At 36.4% G+C, this 22,031-nt stretch overlaps 1 protein-coding gene across 1 annotated transcript in view; it reads left to right on the top strand.

Moving 5' to 3' along the window:
- PCDH15 (protocadherin related 15) overlaps positions 1–22,031 on the top strand; it is a 789,434-nt gene that overhangs the window by 190,286 nt on the left and 577,117 nt on the right. The window contains exon 3 of the mRNA XM_053663991.1: positions 7,809–7,874. Within this exon, the coding sequence (XP_053519966.1) occupies positions 7,809–7,874 (66 nt within the window). The remainder of the gene's footprint in view (positions 1–7,808; positions 7,875–22,031) is intronic.

Below are 22,031 nucleotides of genomic sequence, written 5' to 3'. Positions count from 1 at the left end.
GATGGTGCCGGCGGCCTGAAACACAGATGCATGCTTCTTTTCCTGAGATACGGTACCCCAAATTAGGGTGGCAGCAGGAAGGAAGCACTGAGGGCATCTGCGGTTATCCTAAAAGACTTTGATATTTTAATAGGGACATTGGGTCACTACTTTAAGTCTGTACAGGTTTAAATAAACCTTTCCTTTCCTTTTCACAAATCTCTGGCATTGAGAGATGTCTTTCCTATGGCGGTGGACAGGCAAACCCAGTAGGTATTAGTACACCGTCCTTGGGAGTGGCCCCTGTTGTCATATAACAGTTTTTGGTGTCCCTAGGTGGGCCAAGTATTGTCCCCCTTCCTTGGACCTCTGTTCGGTAACATCCTCAGCCATGGCAAGGGATAGTTAGTGATTTGGGGTTCAAAGGGGAGGAAAGTAATTCACAGAAAAAGGAGAGGAGCAACTGTTTGACCTTCCAGGCAGTAAGTCTCCCAGATAAAAAAGTTCTCTCTTAGAATAGCTCCTCTTTCTGGTACAGATGTCCTTTCTAAATTATTTTAAGTTGCTAAAGGGGAAGTAAAACGCTTTCCCTAAGTCTGCAGGCTCTAGCTTGCCTCCAACTCCTCTTACCAAAGTGTCCTATTTTGGGGTGGCACATCCTGCTCTGCTTCATGCTTATGCTGAAATAGCATCAGTGATTCTATTTTTAGACAAACAATCTGTTTCCCATTCTTTCCCTATTACTTGTATATTGGAATGGCATTTCAAAGTTTAGAAAGAAAAAAGGTAGGTTATATTCTAGAGTTTTGTTTTTCTTTTATTGTTGTGAATTTGGTTGAGAAAAAAAAAGGTAGTTTATATCCTAGAGGGGGGAGGTTTTCTCTCTTTTATTTTTGCAAATTATTCATTCCGGCATTCAGTGACTAATTGCTGAGAATCAACTGTGTGACAGCACTTTGTTCTCTGGGAAAACAACTCTGAGGAAGAGACACAAGATCTGCGTTATTATTGAATTTTTGCCGATGAGGAATCAGATATTCATAAATGAATACTAGTTATGAGAGTATATCAGGAAACCTAGGGATCAGAAATGGTTTCTTTGAGAAATGGTTTCTTTTGGCACAAGGTAAAATCTAAAGACGATGTAAATGAATGACGGGTTGAATATAAAGATTAGAAACAAGAAATAAGACAGTACAAAGAGGTCTAGAGGTAGCTCAGGATTTTGCATACAGTGATTAAGGAAAAGGACACAAATCTGTCTGGAATGCTGAGAGCAAGTAAGAACATGGGAATACATGAGACTGGAGAGGAAGAAGAAGGCTATTATCATTTAGGACCTTGTAGGCCATCTATTTTGGTTTTCATCTTAAAACCATATGTGAATTGTATAGACCATAAAAAATACTTTTTACACTATAAGCAATGGCAAAATGTTAAAAGGTAAGCATGTTTTTATTTGTAAAAGTTACTGTGGTTAAATATAGAAGATTAAACTAAAGAGTGTGGCAAGACTGCCTGTAAGAAGAACAGTTAACAAAAAAACTTCTGATTAGGTAAGAGATTGTATTAGTATGATGGCAACAGAGATTGAGAGAAGAAAGTGGATATGAGTTTTTGTTTTCTGTAGGAGTTAAACTCAGGATTTAGTGATGGATTCAGCATAGGAAAGTGGGGAAGATGGGCAGGCTCAAAGGTTACCCAGGTTTCTGAACTATGCAAATGGTGCAAAACTGTGCCATTCACTACACAAATACACACGGGAAAAGGCCAGGTGTGGCCTGGGAGTAGCACCTGAATTTTGCTTTGTGATGTTACATTAAAGGCACCTTTCAAATTGCTAGCACCTGTGTTGTCTGAGTAGGAAATATGATATGCAAGTGATTCTCGTATACGTTCTAATTGTCATGTTAACATAGGGGACGAAGTGAATAGTTTTGAAATTTTACTGAAAATACGTTGGCCTTAAAAGGAAGTTTTGAGAATAGGCTAACATAAGAAGGTTTTCCTGGCTGTTCTCTCTTCCAGATAAGGAATGAACATCTCTGAACAATTCTGGATTGTTGCCTTTGTGTGACCTGTCTGTCTACTCTCTTAAGCTTTAGGTGGCCATAGTAAGGACGATGTATCATAGGTTCAGTGCCTCTGAAACCAGGCATTATTTATCTTTCCAATCTTCTTTTCGGTTTTAACTTTGACCTGTTGTATGAGGTTATTTTTAAAATACATGGCTTATTTTTAGCTAGGTAACAAATTCAAAAAAATATGTTACCCTGAGCATTCCAGTATTTGTATTCATATCTTGTGGTTTAAAACAAATTGGATGAGGGAATCAGGTAGGGACCTGAGCAGTTAGAAATTTGAGTCATGAAAAACAATAAAATTGTGATTAAACCAAAACAGTCAAGGGTGAAATTAAATAGATTAAGGAAGTCAATTTCCAAGGTACAAGTGTCATCAGCTAACCTGTGTTTTCTGTGGCAGATTATCCATCCACCATAGAGAACAGGATCGCCAGGCCCCCAAATTGCTTTTTAGTCTTCACTTTGATCTTCATCTGGATATTTTGCATACTTAATAGTCCCTGGCTATTCCATCCATAATTACTTTTTTCAAAATAGTTCTGAATATACTAGTTATTAAACATTTTTGTGCATTTCAAAACTAATTAATTATACTTTCATGAATGCATCATTTCAAAATAAACACTGGGTGTTATGAACAATGTTATTAATAGGCTATTTTTATGCATATGACTAATCTCTCTTCATTAATGGTGTGAATCTTTAAAGAATTAATTATATTTGGTGGATGCAGAATAGGTGAAGTACTTATTGGACATAAAAACATTTTATTGGGGGATTTGGAACCTGCTGGATCAGTAAAGCTTAGTGGGAGTCATCTAGAAGGTCTGACTGGGAGGAAATGTAGCTGAGCCTTTATTCCTGGGATGTTTCTGCTGGTGAATGAAGAATGAGAACAGACTTCTGAGCAGCTCTCATGGGGGTGTTTATAGTGGCTTGTAGCTGGGCAGATGGTAGTTCAGGGAAAGTTCAGCAAACCTTCAGGACTAACTCTTGCCAGGTTCTGAGGTTATTAAGGTGAATGTGACACATACTTAGTGTAAAGGAGTTGTGAGGAAGATACAATATTTTCCAGTGGAGTGTACTGTGTACTGCAGAAATACAAAGAAGAGACATTGGGTCTACTACAAGTATCCATCCTGTGGCCTGATGAATGCAGCCCAACACAAAATTGTAAATTTACTTATAACATTATGAGAGTTTTTATGATTACATGTAGCAATATATTTAATGTGTAGCCCAAGGCATCTCTTCTTCCAGGGTGGCCCAGGGATGCCAAAAGTTGGATACCCCTGGGCCATAGACTAAGAAGAAAGAAGCTTTTTCAGGAAGAAGTGATGCTTTGCCAGATTCTTGAAAGAGAAATAGAAGTCAGCCAGGGAAATCAGAAAAGGGAGTTTCAGTAAATGGCACTGCAAACATAAACTTGGTTTGCGATGGCTGGAGAATAAACTATGGAGTAGAAAGGGTAAGGGAGTTAGGCAGGGCTGAGGTATGGGGAGTTGAACTTGGATTAGCTGTATAGAGGAGGTCTGTCCGTAAATTTTATAGTAACCAACTGAAAATTTTTTATTTTATTTTTTAAATATATTTTATTGATTATGCCATTACACTTGTTCTATTTCCCCCCTCCGTTCCCCTCCACCCTGCACACCCCCTCCCCCACCATTCCCCCCTCGAGTTTATGACCATGTGTCTCAAGTTCTTTAGATTCTATATTTCCCATACTATTCTTGCCCTCCCCCTATTTTCTACCTACCACCTATGCTACTTATTTTCTGTACCTTCTCCCCCCTTCTCCTTCTCCCACTCCCCTGTTGCTAACCCTCCATGTGATCTTCATTGCTATGGTTCTCCTCCTGATCTAACTGTCCTCTTAGTTTGCTTTTGTTTTAGGTGTGGTTGTTAATAATTGTGAGTTTGCTGTCCTTTCACTGCTCATCTTTTTTACCTTCTTTTTCTTAGGTAAGTCCCTTTAACATTTCATATAATAAGGGCTTGTTGATGATGTACTCCTTGAATTTGATCTTATCTGAGAAGCACTTTATCTGTCCTTCCATTCTAAATGAAAGCTTTGCTGGATAGAGCAATCTTGGATGTAGGTCTTTGGATTTCATGACTTGGAATACTTCTTTCCAGCCCCTTCTTGCCTGTAAGGTCTCTTTGGAGAAATCCTCTGAGTCTGATGGGAACTCCTTTGTAGGACAGGTGACTGTCCCCTTATCTCTTGCTGCTTCTAGGATTCTCTCCTTCATTTTAATCTTGGCTAACGTAATTATGATGTGCCTTGGTGTGTTCCTTCTGGGGTCCAACTTCTTTGGGACTCTCTGAGCTTCCTGGATTTCCTGGAAGTCTATTTCCTTTGCCAGATTGGGGAAATTGTCCTTTATTATTTGTTCAAATAAGTTTTCCACTCATGGCTGTTCCTCTTCCCCTTCTGGTATCCCTATAATTCGGATGTTGGAACGTTTAAAGATTTCCTGAAGGTTCCTAAGCCTCTCCTCATTTTTTTTTTGAATTCTTGTTTCTTCATCCTTTTCTGTTTGGTCATTTTTTTCCTCCTTCTGGTCCACTCCTTTGATTTGAGTCCCAGCTTCCTTTCCATTACTATTGGTTTCCTGTGCATTTCTACTCATTTCAATTAGTTTAGTCTTCATATGTTCCTCTAATTTGTGACTAAAATCAACCAGTTCTGTGAGCATCCTGATCACCAGTGTTTTGAACTGTGCATCTGAAAATTTGGGTATTTCTTCATTGCTTAAATTTATGGGCTCTGGGTCTCTGAGTTCTTCTTGAGCCATGTTTTGATCTGTTTGTGCCTATTATGTATGAGGAGTGGAGCCTTAGATGTTTATCAGGGCAGGGCCACCCAGGTTTGTGATGCTGTATGTGGGGGCGGGTTAGAGAGAGGCCACCCAGGTCACTGGTTTGTGATGCTGTATGTGGGGGAAGGGTCAGAGAGGGACAATGACGGTCCCCTCTGCCACTTCCCACCACTGGGGCCTGCAAATTCTTTCTCAGTGTTCGCTCCTTCACTGGTTTATCTGTGCATGAATGTGCGACCGTGGTCAGCCCTCAGTGGGTCGCCCTCTTCTCCACACCTGGGATCCGCCCATGGCTGCTGGCACACCTGGGTCACGTGCCCAGGTCAGTCCGGTGGATCTTTCCTGCCCAACCCCACTCCGCTGCTGGCTTCACTCCTCTTACTGGCTTGGCTGAAGTGTTCATTGTTGTCAGACTTTCGTATAGTTCAATTTTCTGTGGTTTGGCTGCGTAAACTTTGTTGTTTTAAAACTTGGTTGTATGAGAAGGCACAGTGCTTCCACCTATGCCTCCATCTTGGCGGAAGTCCAACATTTTAAATATTTGTATCCAACTCTCTTTTTTACTTCTCCTTTATCCTGCTTGCTCCAAAAAGTCATTGATTATATATCTGTACCTCTACTAATATTTATATACAAATATACAACTTCTTTTACTATCTTAAATGATGATGTTCTTAACTAAGGCAGTAGCCTGAATAGTCCTAAAAAGTTACTTCTCTTTGAAATACAAATGGAAGATACGTTTGGTAATTTAAGAATTTCTTCTAGTAAGAAGTGTTTAGAATTTATTTACTCTTTCCTCACAAATCATCTCTGCCTCCTGGTTATCCTATTTCCACTCCCATATGTATTTCCTTTTTAATCTAATCACATGTGCTAGTGAATTTCTTAAAGAAATGATTCCACATACACCACATTGTATTAAACCTGTATTGTTGCTTTTATCTATGTTCAAATCTTCCTCCCTGAGATCCTTGAAAAAAGGAGCTGTTGATTTTGATTCCCATCTTTAGCACGTAGTAGTTGCAATAGTAACTCATGTACAGTTTGACTCAATAAATACTTGTTGAGTGCAAAATAGAATAAGAAACTATGTACATAAAATATTATAAAGACATGGAAGAAAAGATAAGTTCTGATTGGGATTTGGGTGAGTGTTCATGGTAGAGGTAAAATCTATTTTCACAAACAGAAGCAGATATTTGCCAGGTAGGTGTAAGGGCAGAAATTAATCTAGGAAATAAAACTTTCCAAAAAATACAAGGCATCATATTGCAGCATGAGTAAGGGATCTGATGTGACAGGAGGCCATAGTGCTTAATTCCAAAGAATGTGGAGACCATAACATCCTTCAAAATGTTATCCCGAATGATTTAGTTCAGAAAAATCTTTAAATGATGAAACATCCTTATTTTTGTGCCAATAAATACCATTATTTTGGCAAAAAAAAAGTGACAAAACAAAGATGCTGGGAGATAGCTGACGATACCATTGAAAGAGTGACATATAGTGAGCAGCTGTGCTCTATTGGGAGGGGGGTGAGGGAGAGGAGATAGTGTTATGAGTACCATGTATTTTAGATTCAAAAATACTGTGGCTTGGCTTGAATATTGACAAGGGTGAAAGATTGCAGATCTCAGTGATTCTAAGCTTTATTTGAGAGAGCACATACCTTACAATATAGAATAGTTCTTGATTATTCATGCCCATGTGCATAATAAATGGAATTTTCATAAATAAATAAACAATATACCTCGGAATCATCTCCCAATTAACACACATGCTGGGGTGGCTTGAGGCCAGTTTAATTCATGCTGCTGTCACAGGAATGCCGCAAGTACATTTACCTGCGGAACACACCCCTGTCAGGATCACCAGTACCTCCTGGGAGATTGCTGTATGTCTCCAAAGTCAACATTTGACATCTTGCAAACAAAGCCTTCACATTTTAATTATCATGAATATCATAGCTTATGATACAATTTATATGTTTATTATCCTGAGATCCTTGGCAGCGAATTAGTATTGTTTGAAGTAATGAATTAGCCTTCAGTACTGATTGGCAGGCACTATTTTTGAGGTTTGCTCAACACAATAATAGACTGTCCCTAAGTAATTTGTATTTACTTATTTTAAGAAACATATACATATGTTTTATATCCTTTCCAAGGGGCATATGTTTTCAAGTTAATGTGTTAATATTATGATATAATTTCAAATTTGTTATAAGGATTTGACATATTTTTCTCAAATTATTTGGTGATATATCTGCTATTATATGATGCTATTTATATCTGTAAATCCTCGCTAAATATATACATGTATTCTTTCTTCCTTTCCTTCTTCCATTTTTCTGATCTGCTTCCATTGATGACTCTATACTTTTGACTCCAGACTGGCAATATGAGGGTAAGATGACAAAAATAAAAATTCCAAACAACCTCATGAACATTGCTTGTCTGTCTTTGTTTTATTCTCTTTAGAACATTGTTAACATTTTATTAATTCTTTTTTAATTAGACTCTTGATCACAATTAAAACCCAATTATGTTTGTTTCTGTTGTAAAGCTTTAATTACAACGTATCCTTGTTAATCATTTCTTTATGTTATTTCTTTGGGTTAAATTACCATCCCATTATCTCTGTGCTGAAGGACTTTTGCTCTCCCATGGTCTATGCTGGTGTTTTCTCAGTAATATTTGAATACTTTTATGATATACAAAGTGACCATGTTATGACGTAGTAAGCAATCTCTGTGGCTCATGAATTTTTTAAATAAAAAGTTGTTAAAAGTAATGATGCATAATTTGATTGTACGATTTTTCATTTTAAGTGTCAATATACATCTCAATAAATTTGATCTCAGAGTGAGTGCTCCTGTAGTTGTGACTTCTTACCCTCGGTTGTTTTCTCTCTTTAGATTGCAAACTAGCTAGGGGAGGACCACCAGCTACCATAGTTGCTATTGATGAAGAGAGTCGGAATGGTGAGTGAGCTTTATGTTTTACAAGTGACTTATCTAAGAGGGATTTCCTCTAATTTCAATGCTCTGTTTGTTATGTGCGGAAGTACTAAATAAAAGTGTCAACCCAAATTCACAAACAGCTCCCCTTGATTTCTCCCTGAGAAGAGTTTAAATATGCCATTTTTGGGTAATGCTTTACTTGGAGTATATTATGAGAAACTCTAGATTGTTGCTTAGTTTTGATTGTGAAGAAGTCATTTGATTCAGTTCAGTCAAGGAATGCATCCAGACACTGGATGCAATTTTCTTTGTCAATAGGCAGAGTTGACTATTATGCGTAAAATCACTTAGTCATCTAACTGAAATACATTACATTCATCCAAAGAAGTGAAGTACAAGGTAAGCCTTACACTGCCTACTTAAATTCACTATAATCTGTATGGATCAGGATCAGTAGTTTATTAGACACAGCAATTAAGAAATTGTTAAAGGGAAAACTGAAAGTTCATGGGAACAAAGACTGACTGAAAGTGTAGAGCACATCAAAAAGTGTGAATGTTCACATGGATTGTTTGCCATTATTAATAACTAATACTGAATTCATATTAAGGTCTTTAAAAGGATAACTGTCCTCATCAAAACAAAAATAGACATAATTAGAACTTTTTTCATAATACTTTTTAGCATTCCTAAACTTTAATAATGTATGAAAATATTTAAAGATTATCCTCTACTAGGTGGTCATGAAATAATAATTTCTCTTGACTGCTGGTTTCTAGTTGAAACCATTCTAATTATGGAAGGGTTCTCTGTGGCTTATTTTGTCTACTAATTCTATAATGAACCTTTCATTCCTCTTGTTTGATTTGTAATTTCTGTCCGTTCTAAACATTGTGTTTTTCAAATTTACATATTTCTAAAATGAATTGTCAAAGAACATAGTTTTTCATAGAACTCAACCTACATATATTTTGAAAACTTCCATAATATACATAATACCTGTATTATTCACTTTATTATGTATTTATTGTTTAGTATTAAAAACATTCCTTTACTCTTGAAGAATTGGAATAAACTTTTTTCCACATCATTTAGAATAGGTCAAAAATGTCAGCAGCTTTGCTGACCTCTGTTTTAACAAATTTAAATATTATACTAAAATCTTGTAACTTAGTCACAAAAATTTAGGTTTTTTTATTTTTAAAATGTCACTATTAAGCATATATTGAGAAAATTGGAAGTAAGTTCTGAATGTGTCTGCAGAAAAGGAAACATATATAAAATACTATACCAGAAAAAACTTTCTGCCTTACACGTACAATTATGATTTATTTAAGGTTGACTATTTTTCTGTGAACAAATCTGTATTTCTAAATGTTCTACAATGAAAACAGTTTGATTTTTAAGCCAGAGATTTTTTTAAATGACAGATGACCAAACTATATTTTACTTCTACTGTTCATCAATTCCCTTGAACATATAAGCTGAGCTGAGCTAAAGCATTGAATTCAAATACTTAATTTTGTTTTAATGTGTGATTCTATACAGAACTTATTCTATCAACCTGGTAACTATAGTCCTGAATATAATGATATTTTATTTGCTGTTATGTTGATCAGATCCCACTCTTCACAGGATCTCAGGAACTCTACAAGGATGTTGCCTGTATAGTGGCATATTGTAAAAGCTCAGTGTTTTAGTTTTAGAAGAATGTGGCATGATACAGTGCAGTAACTTGTCCTTTAATTGCCATATTTTAAAGAAACTGCTAACTACTCAGAATGCTGCCAATTCAGAGACTAAACAGTTTACATTTCTCTTTTACATTAAATTTCTGATATAGGGTGATTAAATGGACCTCTGCCAGAAATTATAATGGAGTATGTAATCATCCTTATCTTAAAAGTCCAAAGGAAACAATACATGAGAATGTCATTATATAATTTTTTTAGGCAATTTAAGAAACTTCCTAATAAGACTATCAATCTAGTACTGCTCTTGAACTCTCTTAATTTCCTTTTTTTGCATTTTAAATGGTAGTAATAAAACACGTGGGTTTCTTAGTCTAACAGTATAATAAACACTCATTTTTAAAGGTTCCAGGGCTTCTTAAAAGTATGTCATAGCAAATAATTTTTAAGCTTAACTAGTAAGTTTATTGAGTGTCAACTTGCCTTCATCTTGCTCTATTGTTTTTTACTACTAAACAGTTGTGTTTATAAATATATCCTCTACTAAATTATAGCTTTTAAATAATTCAGTTTTTTTTTAATATACTCAATTTACTCATGAAAATCACTGAGGTGCTCTTATAGATTGTCCATGACTTGTAACATACATCTGCATCTTTCAACATTTTTACACCCCGTAGGATGGAAATAATCTCTCTTTTTGTGAATATGTATGCTAAATGCACTTGCACATATGTAAATGTTTGAAACAGTTAAAAAATGAAGAGGTGGAGATTTATAAACTTCATTATCTGGGTCCTATTAGATTTTTCCCCTCATTGATCAGTTTCTTCAGCAACGTATTGATAATAATTCATTATATCATCCTTGGTCTCAACCAAAAGTTCATTTTTTAAAATTGTACTTTTATCTATTATGCTATTATAATTGTCCCGATTTTTCTACCTTTGCCCCCCTTCACCCAGCACCCTCACTTCATCAGGCAACACTCCGACATTTTTCATGTCCATGGGTCATGCCTATAAGTTCTTCGGCTACTCCATTTTCTATATTGTACTTTATATCCTCATGGCTATTCTATAACTATTTGTACTTTTTAATCCCCTCACCTCTTCACCCATTTCCCCACATACCCCCCCATCTGGCAACCATCAAAATGCTCTCTGTATTCATGATTCTTTCTCTGTTCTTTTTGTTTGCTCATTTTTATCAGTCATTGATAGATACATATTTCTTCTATTTTATTGTTTGTTCATACTTTTGATCTTTTTCTGAAATAAGCCCCTTTAACATTCCATATTCTAATGACTTAATGATGGTGAACTCCTTTAGTTTTTTCTTGTCTGGGAAGTTCTTTATCTGCCCTTCAGTTCTAAATAATATCTTTTCTGGGTACAGCAATCTTGTCTGTAGGTCCCTGCTTTTCATGACTTTAAATATGTCTTGCCAATCCCTTCTAGCCTATAAAGCTTCTTTTGAGAAATCAGCTGACAGTCTTATGGGAGCTCCTCTGTAGGTAACTAACTGTTTTTCTCTTTCTGCTTTTAAGATTCTCTCCTTATCTTGAATTTTTGACATTTTAATGATGATGTGTCTTGGAGTGGGCCACTTTTCATCCATCTTTTTAAAAAAAAACTTTATTTATTTTAGAGAGAGGGAAAAGGAGGGAGAAAGAGGGAGAAACACTTCAATGTGTGGTTGCATCTCATGTGCCCCCTACTGGGGAACTGGCCTGCAACCCAGGCATGTGCCCTGACTGGGAATCAAACCTGTGATCCTTGGGTTAGCAGGCTGGCACTCAATCCACTGAGCCACACCAACCATTGATGCATACATCTTGTTTGGGACACTGTGTTTCCTGGACTGACATGTTTATTTTCTTCACTGAATTGGAGATATTTCATTCATTATTTTCTCAAATAGATTTCCAATTTCTTGTTCTTTCTCTTCTTCTGGCATCCCTATGATGTGAATTTTGGTGCTTTTAAGACTGCTCATACTATCATCATTATTTTTGGATTTTTCCCCTTCTTTTTCTAATTGGTTATTTTTTGCTTCCTTATGTTCCAAAACATTGATTTGAGTCTTGATTTATCCACTCTCCTGTTGATTCTTTGTAAATTGATATTTATTTTCAATTAGTATATTCTGGATCAATTAGTGAATCTGGATCTTCATTTGTGACTGGATCTTTTTTTATGCTGTTGAATTCCTCAGTAAATTCTGTGAGCATCCTGTGAGCATTCTGTGAGACACCTGTTATAGGTGTCTTGAACTCTACATCTGACAGATTGCTTATCTCCATTTTTTAGCTCTTTTTCTGGAGTTTTGATCAGTTCTTTCATTTGGGCCATGTTTCTTTGCCTACTCAATTTGGCAGCCTCCTTGTGTTTGTATGTACTGAAACTGCTTTATATGTATAGAACTGCTTTGACTCCATGTCTTGGTAGTGTGGATTAATATAGTAGATATCCTGTAGGGTTCAGTGGCACATCCTCCCTCCTCACCCAAGATGGGCACTTGGTGCACCCTTTTTGTGGGCTGAATGCACCCTCCTCTTAAAGTTGAGCCTTGGTTGTTACTGGAAGATCAGTGGGAGGGATTTACCTAGGCCAGTCAACTACAAGAATTGGCTGTGATCCCTTACCATCAACCTCTCCCCTCTGTGGAGGATCAACTGTGCAGGAGCAGGGCGAAAGTCTCTGATGTGGTCTGTAGCTGACCCTGGGGTTTCCTGTGTGGTACTGGTGAAGGTCAGCTCCAACCTGTGTTTTGCTGGGGGCATCTTGTCTGAGCTGTAAAGCAATCTGAGGTGGATGCTACTTTGTGATGTGCTTGGAGATTCCCAGGCAAAGCCAAGCTATGAATCTAGGCTGGCTGTTGCTAGTATGGGGCCTGGGTCTCCCTAAGGCCAGCTGTTGCTTGTTTGAGAGGATTTAGGAAGTTTTGAAGCATGAGCCAAGACTAGCCATTCATATGGAAAAGCAGTTCAGGTGGGCCCCTAAACTGGGTGGGGTGGAGTTTCTGAGGATCTTCAAGGTGGGCCAAAGAGTATTAGACAGGTTGATAGAGTCTCAGATATGACACCAGCTTGCTAGCTCTGTGTGGGGAGAGCTTAGAAAAGAAAGTGGCCTCTGCTCAGCTTGTTGCCAGGCATTTCAGTTTCTCCCTGTGTACCAGTGGGGCCTTTTAAGCTGCTCCCAGGTGCTGGAGCTCAGAGGGAGTAAGTCTGAGTAGGCATGTCTGTCCTGGGTGAGTTCTTTAAGAGGAACTGCTTGGAGCTCCAGCAATTTCCTCCATTGATTCAATTTTTGCTGTTTTTTGCAGCCCTAGTTGTGGGGATTTATCTCCCCAGCACTGGAACCCTGGGTTGGGTGGCCAGGTGTGGGGCTGGGACTCCTCAATCCCAAGATACCCTTCCAAATTTTTATCTACCATAAGTGAGTGTGGGACCAGCCCATTCTGCATCTGTGCCCCTCCTACCAATCTGGATGGATATAGTTTCTTTCATTCCATAGTTGTCAGACTTCTATTCAACTTGATTTCTGGTGGTTCTGGTGTTTCTGAGTTGTTCTATATTTTGGTTGTAATTTTGATGTGGTTGTGTGGAGAGGACAGCCATGTCTTAAGTTTATTTTCATTACAACAAGCAAAGAAAGCAATTTTCTTTTGTAAGGACACAAAATCAACACATAAAAAAACATATGTTGGTTCCTGACGACTATCAGAAAGCACTCGGGCTAGTATATAGTGCATGTTTAGTGCATAATTACACTTAAAATGGAGAAGATATACAGAGAAACAGACTTACAACATATCATTTCATTTAATAAAATGAGAATTTCTAAAAATTCTTTCTGAAGAATGTACATATATTCAAATCCTGCATGTAGAGGGGTATGGCAAGTTTATTCATAATTGCTAAAAATTGGAAGCAAGCAAGATGTCTTTCAGCAAGTGAATGGATAAATAAAATGTAGTGCATCCAGGCAAATTCAGTGCTAAAATAAAAGCTATCAACCAATGAAAAGACTCGGAAGAAATTTAAATATCTAATTACTAAGTGAAAAAAGTCAATCCGAAAAGGCTACACACTACTACATACTGTATAATCCCAGTATGTGAATCTATGGTAAAAAAAAAATGACTGATAAAATAAAAAAGATCAGTATTGCTAGGGGTGGGCAAGGAAAAGATGAGTAGACAGAGCACAGAGGATTTCTAGGGTAGAGAAAATATTCTGTATTCAAATGATGGCTATGTCATCATACATGTGTAAAACCTATAGCATGCATAACACCAAGAGTGAAACCTAAGGTAAACTATAGACACTGGGTGATTATGATATGTCAGTGTGGGGTCGACCTGCATTGTCAGCCCAAATATACCATTCCAGTGAGTGGTGTTGATAATAGGGAAGGCTAACCTGTGTAGAGGCAAAGGGTATATGAGAATTCTTGGTATCTTTACTTCATTTTTGTAGTGAACCTAAAACTTCTCTAAAAATGAAGTCTTAAAATAATCTATCTGGAAATATATGCTCTAGTTTCACGGGACTCTGAGCTGCTTATGGCATTGAGTTTTTACTGGAAGGAGCGAGGCCGGGAGCAGTTACAGGGAAACTATTTACGGCCTGCTCTGAGCGCCTGCCAAATCAGAGTTCTGGCTGCTTTACAACCACTATGGACTGGCATTCAAACAAGCCTGGGAATAAGTGGTTCAGACTGATTCTCAGAAATTGGATAAATACACAGGCAGTGTTGCATCAAGGGGACCAGATATTGTTTTAGTTATGGCTTGAACACAACACTATGATTATACAGAATTGGACAGGTTCAGAGGCGAAAGGATATCACTATGTGAGAGATTAGAAGGTCCATTCTAAATGTCCTTTATGGATGTAATATTAAAAAGGTATTGTGGATTCACAGCAAATTTGAGAAATGAAAGATGATGCTGAGTGTCTTCACAATTTAAAGGCAGCTGCCAATAAACATAGCCAATTCAATAAAAGTTTTCCTGCCCTTATTAGGGCAATTTTCAGGGCCAAAGTGGGAACTGAGTTGAATATTACAGGCCCTTCCTTACATACTTCCAGGGAGACACAGGAGGTCATATAAAGAAATGATGCATTCATTTGTTCATTCCTTCCCTGGAGTTTCTGTGGTTCATACAGCTAGGAGAGGGAGGGGAGGTATACAGAAGTTGGATTTTCACTTGAAACAGTTATTAAGGGGTATTAGAAATTGGTCCTGTCAGCCTTTTCCTTCCATTGTCAAAATTACTATGCTTGGCAAAGGAGAATATTAAACTTTTACATTGACATATTTTATTCTTTATAGTTGCCAATTTTCTATCTCTCTGATTCATAGTAAGGAGTTAGCCAAACTCTACCCTGCAGACCTCCAAGAAGTCCCCAGTAGATTGACTCACAGTGCTAGTAAAAGAGGTCATGTACTGATGGGAATAAAAAAGATTTTAAATAACCAACATGTCTTCATGATTATTCCCATGGTTCAAAGAGAGATGTGATACAATTTCTTGACATATGTTTTCACAATCCTCCCCTTTACCAAAATCCTCCCCACTACCAAAATATTAAATCGTGTTATAAGACATTAAGGTCCTTCTGGTTGGATTGCTTATGGACATTGCATAAGGGAAAAATCATGACTCCATTTTTTTGTCATTTTATTGTTTTACTTTTCCAAGTCATCATCAAGTCATTCAGTGAATGACTGAATGACTTCATCAGTTATTCATCATCAGTTATTCAGTGAAAGGTATGATACACATTGATGAGGAAATAGAACTTTTCCAATAAGTTACGGAGGAGTTAAATGATTCTATCCAAAATATATCAGCCAATATTAGATCTATATTGATTTTAAAAAACCATTTCCAATATTCATATGTTTTAAACCTCTTATTGCTGTGGCTGTAAGACAACTGTCAGAGTGGAAAAGATTCGGCTCTGCTCATTGCTGCTAAAACAGTATATGCAGGGGTACATTCTGCTTCTTTTCATTTGTGCCAAAGAATCATTTTCTAAAAGGTCAGCAGCTATACTCTTCTGCATCTATAACTCTGAGTTGATAAGTAAATAGAAAACTTTCTAAGCATTAACAATATAGAAGGGTACTTAATTTACTCAAGTCATCTATAATTTTGTTGATATAATCATATATTTAATTTACAATATTCCTTTGTTTATTAAATATCACTAGATATATAACAAGATTGCTGGAGCTAATGAAATGATCATAAAACAAGGAGCAAGAGCAGTTGACAAGGCAGACAGAAGGCAAAAAAGACAGCAAGCAAGGGCATTTTGTACAACTCTAAAGTTAGTGACCCCTCATTTACTGTCTAAATTTCAGAAAGCCAATGTTATTAACAATAATGAAAAGATTCAGTCATGCAAAATAACACTTGGTTTATAACAAATTAAAAACAAAAGAAAAGATATTCTATTCTAATTGTACTTTTTAGTTTTGCTTAAATCCTATATTGTAATCTTATGTCTATTGGAATAAATATGAATTACATAGAATTAAACTATGTCACAAACACACGAAAATTTAATCATAAATGATGTTATAATAAACATTTTTTTTAATGAGAGAATAACTAAATCATAAGTTATTAAAGCAAATAACTGAAGCTAGTATTGATTTCATTTGCAAAAACTGTTGGCACATGGACCAGGGGTTTTGGAGGGCAGAGAAGGAGGGCAGGGATATTAGCTTCTTTTCACTTGTAACCATATATTGAATAGCAAAGAGAATCCTATAATTTTTGTAAGAATGACAGAAAATTCTGTATATTAAAGATGAGTCATTCTCATTTAAATTTTGATTCATTTTAAAAGTTAAACAAGGCATCACTGTGTATCTCATATGGTCTGCAGGCCACCAGAATTCTGATTTCTAATTCAGGCAACAAGTGTGATAGAGGTGAATTAGGAATGATGTAAAAGACAAAGGTTGTTCCAAATGGGGGACAGAGTGTCCATAGGGAGACATTTTAAGGAACAAGGGGTCTTGGCTTTGATTGATTGATTTTTTTGCATAGCCAACACATTTTTTACTTCTAGTTACATACATAATTCTTTAGTTGGGGAGTGAATCCCTGATGAAAATTATTTAATAACTTATGGATGGAAGAGGCACCAAAGTTCAGTTACTGGTGTTAGAATAAAGGTCCTGGGAGTTTCTTCTGTCCAGAACCTTTCTTTTTTCATCAGTATCTACACCTCCTCATCTTCTGAATGCTCTCTTGAGTTTTTAGATCCCAGAATTCCCCTGTCCCCCAAAGACTTTCTTTTCCAAAATGCCATTTTAGCACAAATGGTTCCCTCACTATCACTTCTGCTACTCGTGATCAAATATTGGCTAGATTATTAATCTTTCTTGTTGAGGCAATAGGACTAAGAGCTCTCTTCTCTGTCAGGACACTGGAAATCTGAAATGGGCCACTATAACTTTTGAATAGAGCAATCAGCAGTGTGAAGGCTTTACCAATTACTGGATGACGACAATAATCCCAGGTCATTTGAAACTTCCTTGAACTTAAAATACCTCCTATAACAGTTTTCAAAACCAATAGTGAAATGTCACATATTTCTAACACAAATTGCTAATATAATTCAATTAAATATGCTTGTTAGTGTGCTATATGGATTAATAAATATGAAAGCACTTGGTATCATTTCATCTATAGCTACTTTCTAAAACTGTGAAGTGTTCACTAAGGCTAGCATGTATTTATATTCATATCAGGTGGTGCAGTTTAAGCGAAGGGTTCATGCCTATACCTTAGAACAAATAAAAATGGATCTCTTCATTGCACTCAATAAAAGGTTTGAAGAATCGCCATAGCTATGCATCCTTAAACTACACTCAGCTTGCTTTACATACAAACGGATATTAAATAGAATGTGGGGATATGATAATATGCTAAAGGTGCTTTCTTGTCAACCCCTTCAGTATCAGTCTTCATTTTTGTTTTCTAGAGTCTGCATTTTGCCAGACAGTAATCTTTGTATCTCAGGTCTTAAGTGCTGGCCGGGTGACACAGGACTCTGCTTAACTCAAGGCATCTAGGAAACAAGGCTCTTTCCATTATAATAATATTAAACTATAATCTTTTACCTAATCTTATTCTTCTTGTTGTTCTCCTTCTTTGTTTGCTTTTAAAATTTGCAAATGTGCAAAACAGTGATTTGAATAGTCAGACTTGTGTGCATTGAGAAGATTGCATGTTGTAACAGTTTTGAGTAGGAAAGGAATAGCTACCAGTCAGGGCTGACTAGGAAAATTATCCTTCCCAGTTTCTGTCTTCTACTTGACAATAAAATGGCTGTGTTTAAAGGTAAAAGGAAACCACCTGATAACGATTCTCTCATTCCTTATTGGAAACCACCTCTGACATGCCCACATGATTGTTTCAGTGGTTGTTATTTCAGTCAGTCACTCAATTATTTCATCCATATTTAAACATTTACTTAGTCATTTCTTTAAGATATGCTTACTGACACTTCCCACTCTGTGAGGCCCTATTCTAAAAATGGAGGCTGCATCAGAAAGAAAACAGGCACAACTACTTCCCAGCTGGAGGCAGAGGCAGGACCTCTAGTGAAGAAATGTAAAGCAGAGCAAGAAAACAGAGTGTTGAGCAAGTGAGGAGGCGGTGGTGCTGTTGCAGGTAGAGAGATGTTTTTTTGAGGTCATATGTGAGCAGAATTCTGTGCAAAATTAAGGCTGAAGATGTGAGTTGTGCATTTAGCTAGAAAAGGTACATTGCAGACCAAAAACAATTCAAAGGTTCCAAGGATGGATATTGCTGGTAAGTTTAAGATGTGCCAAAAAGTTGGCTGGAGAAATGAATGATAACGAATGTGGTCAAAGACCTAGAGAAGGTGGATGTTGACTGAATAAATGCAGGTAAGTCAGAAAATTTTTTTATTGATTTGGTAACGAATCATTTGATAGTGATTTCATCCAGCAAACTATAATTTACTAGAAAAAAATTCTCCTTCTGATTCCTTACTCCTTTTTCTCTCACTGTCTTACTTTGCATAATTCAAAATTTGAATAGACAACTGTGTGAATGGATGTTTATAATCTCAGATCATTTTATGATTTCAGAAATGTGCTCCATTTTTAAAAAAATCAGAAAATACATGAACTAATGCAGGTTGGCTTGGTGGTATCACTGCCTCATTTAACACATAATAGAGGATTACTGCAGCCATTCCAAAAATCATTGTATGATTATTTTCAGTCAGAAATTACTACTGAGTATCTGTCTGAGAGTTTGATAGTGTGGTTCTATCAAAATTATAAGCAGTAATTTTTTTATATTACATTGTCTTTAGAAAGGAAAATTCAATGCTCTAGGATTCACATTTCTGAGAAATTCTATCAAACATATTTCTTTTACTTGATTACATGGTCATCTTTAAAGAAGTATGTTTGTTGAAAGTGTTGATTAATATGCTTGGATTTATCTTAATACTTAGGATAGGTGGGCTGTGGACCTTATTAGTAAGGAAGTAGCATCTTATCAATAAGCTCTAGGTTCATTTACTATTCTTAAAAGTTTGTTTTAGGGATGTGAGGACTTTTATTGCCAGCAGTCAAACTAAAAATTATAAATAAAGTAAAAACAAAGTGAATAATTTAAATGCTAGCCTCTATAGTTTATCCCGAAACTTAGAAACAATTTTAGATTTCTTTGTAGTGAATAAGCTTCATGGAACACTGTTATATACAAAGTTTTTCTTCCTACAGTATGTTTGTATTACTGAGGACCAGGTTATACCTCTGCTTAGATTTTCTTCCTGTGATGAGGAGCAACTACGAAAATGAAAGATGATTACTGGACAGACAGGGAACAAAGGGGCAGGTGGAAGAGGGTAAAGGGGGATTAAACACTGATTAAAGGATAGTTGACTTGGGTGGAGAATACAATATGCAAGTGATGTATTACAGAATTATACTCTTGAAACCTATAGAATTGTACTACCCAATGTCACCCCAACAAATTCAATAATAAAAAGAAAGTGAATGTTTTATTTGTATTATTTAAACATTCTTTTGATACCTTGACCTTTACATCTCTCAAATAATGTTCCGCAATGAATAGGTTTTTGTCAGTTGATACCATTGGGTTTTTATAATCTACTGAGTCCCACATGAAAAGTAATTATTTTGATTTCATTTCAAAAAGCCTAATTCTGTTTCAAAAAGCCTAATTCTCACAAAACACCATTTTTCTCCATACCTTTTCCTTTTTCACTGTATTCTACTCACTGCATTTTTTAAAATATTTTATTATTTATTTATCTTTAGAGGGGAAGGGGGGAAGGAGAGAGGGGGAAGGAGAGAGGGAAAGAAACATCAATGTATGTTGCCTTTTGTGCGTCCCCTGCTGGGAACTGGCCTGCAGGGAACCGGCCTGCAACCCAGGCATGTGCCCTGACTGGGAATCGAACCGCAATCGTGTGGTTCGCAGGCCCGCGCTCAATCCACTGAGCTACACCAGCCAGGGCATGCATTTTTTTTTACAGTCAAGGCAAAACAACTAAAATTACATCTGACTTTGAGGAGAATACATACCAGCAATTTGAAATTCAGTAAGAGATCATTATTGATGACTCATAATCCTAATTAAGCTACCAACCTTATGTATGTTTCTGATTAGAAATTTCTATTTTGTATATATTTTCTTTATCATTGTGGGCAAGTGCAACATTGATAGGAAACTGTGTAGACATACCTCTGAAGACATATCTGTTTTTTTAGAAGGCTTCAGAGATTATTTTTGGACTTCCGTTTTATAAAAAGCATGCTGATTAAGTTAATATTTTTTGAGGTGTTCTATTGTATTTTAAGTATTAATGTGAATTTAGCACTGTCCTCCATGGCATGTCTGTCTTGAATTTAACATAATTTTAAAATAACTGACTATTCGTTAAATTAAGGCTCTGGGAAGATGCTCCTGTTTATACTGTGACACAGTCATTAGGGCACAGCACAAATATTCCTGGTACACAGAGTCTGTCCAGAAGGTATCCAGCCATGGGTAATTGAAAAATAGAGGCATTTATTGAAGAAGATGCAAGATACAAGAAACACTATATATGGGACAGTGACACCTCAGTCCCTTTCAAAGTAGGCACTCTGGGACTTCACACAGTTCTCTCATTCTCCATCAGCTACCCCGTCACATTATCCTGAGTCTCTTCAATGGTCTGAAATCTCTTCCCTTTCAAAGATGATTTTAATTTTAGGGAAAGTCAGAAGTTATAGGGCACAATTTGGGCTGTAGGGGGCCTGACTCCCCTGGGTAATTTGATGATTTGCAAAAAAACTGTGCAAGAGACATAATGAAGGAGCAGGCAAAGTCTTGATGAAGCTATTGATTATTAGTTGCCCAGAGCTGGGGCCTTCTGAATCATTTGAACAGTTTCCATGGAGGAAGAATGTTCAAGCTTAATGTAAACTGTGATGCAGATTCGTTCTACTAGATCAGTCATTTTAAATGCAATGGCTACACAGTATACATGTTCACTCAATGTCATCTACCACCTCCACTGACTAGTACAGTGATGTTCTCATTGTTCACACATGCGCATTACAGTCCACTCTCCTTGCCTGTCAGGTTACACCAAAGTCACACAAACTATTCTGGTTATATTAACAATGGCTGGGCTTTTTCTGGACAGAGTTTGTGTATAGAAAAATGTCTTCTGTGAGTTTTAGTACAAAGTAAGGCATACAATTGTATTTGTATTAATAGTGGTTGAGAAAAAAGGGGAATTCCCCATAAATAGATAGAATTCAGTTTTTCTATAAATATAAATCCATTCTCAGGGAATGGCAGGGTAGAATGTAAATATATATAAAATATATGTATTTTATATATATGGAAAATTATTCATTTTAAAAGATTTTATTTATTTTTAGAGAGGGGAAGGGAGGAAGAAAGAGAAGGAGAGAAACATCAGTGTGTGGTTGGCTCTTACACACCCCACACTGGGGACCTTGCCCGCAACCTAGACATGTGCCCTAGACTAGGAATTGAACTAGCAACCCTTTGGTGTGTAGGCTGGCACTCAATCTACTGAGCCACACCAGCCAGTGTTCAAATATATTGATAACAGTCTATACAGACTGGAAGGCAATAATAGTCTCTCTGTATAAAACAGTCTATACATATATATAATAGCCTCTTATACTATATAATATCTATTCTTGATATTGATATAGAATATATTGATATATATTCTGGATATATATTTATATATTTAACTATAAAAATAGTCTAAAAATCTAGCAAGCTGACTGGCATACACACACATATATTGTGTGTATATACATATATACACATATACATATATGTATATTCTATGTATAAATAATGGTATTCCATTATTCTTACTTAAGCATAAAGTGAAAAAGTAAAATACTTCCTTTAAAAG

This window comes from Artibeus jamaicensis, unplaced genomic scaffold (assembly GCF_021234435.1).
Source record: "Artibeus jamaicensis isolate MK-2021 breed Jamaican fruit bat unplaced genomic scaffold, CSHL_Jam_final contig_332, whole genome shotgun sequence".
Taxonomy (NCBI): domain Eukaryota; kingdom Metazoa; phylum Chordata; class Mammalia; order Chiroptera; family Phyllostomidae; genus Artibeus; species Artibeus jamaicensis.
Note: the sequence above shows the minus strand (reverse complement) of the source record. Positions and strands in the feature narration are given on the sequence as shown.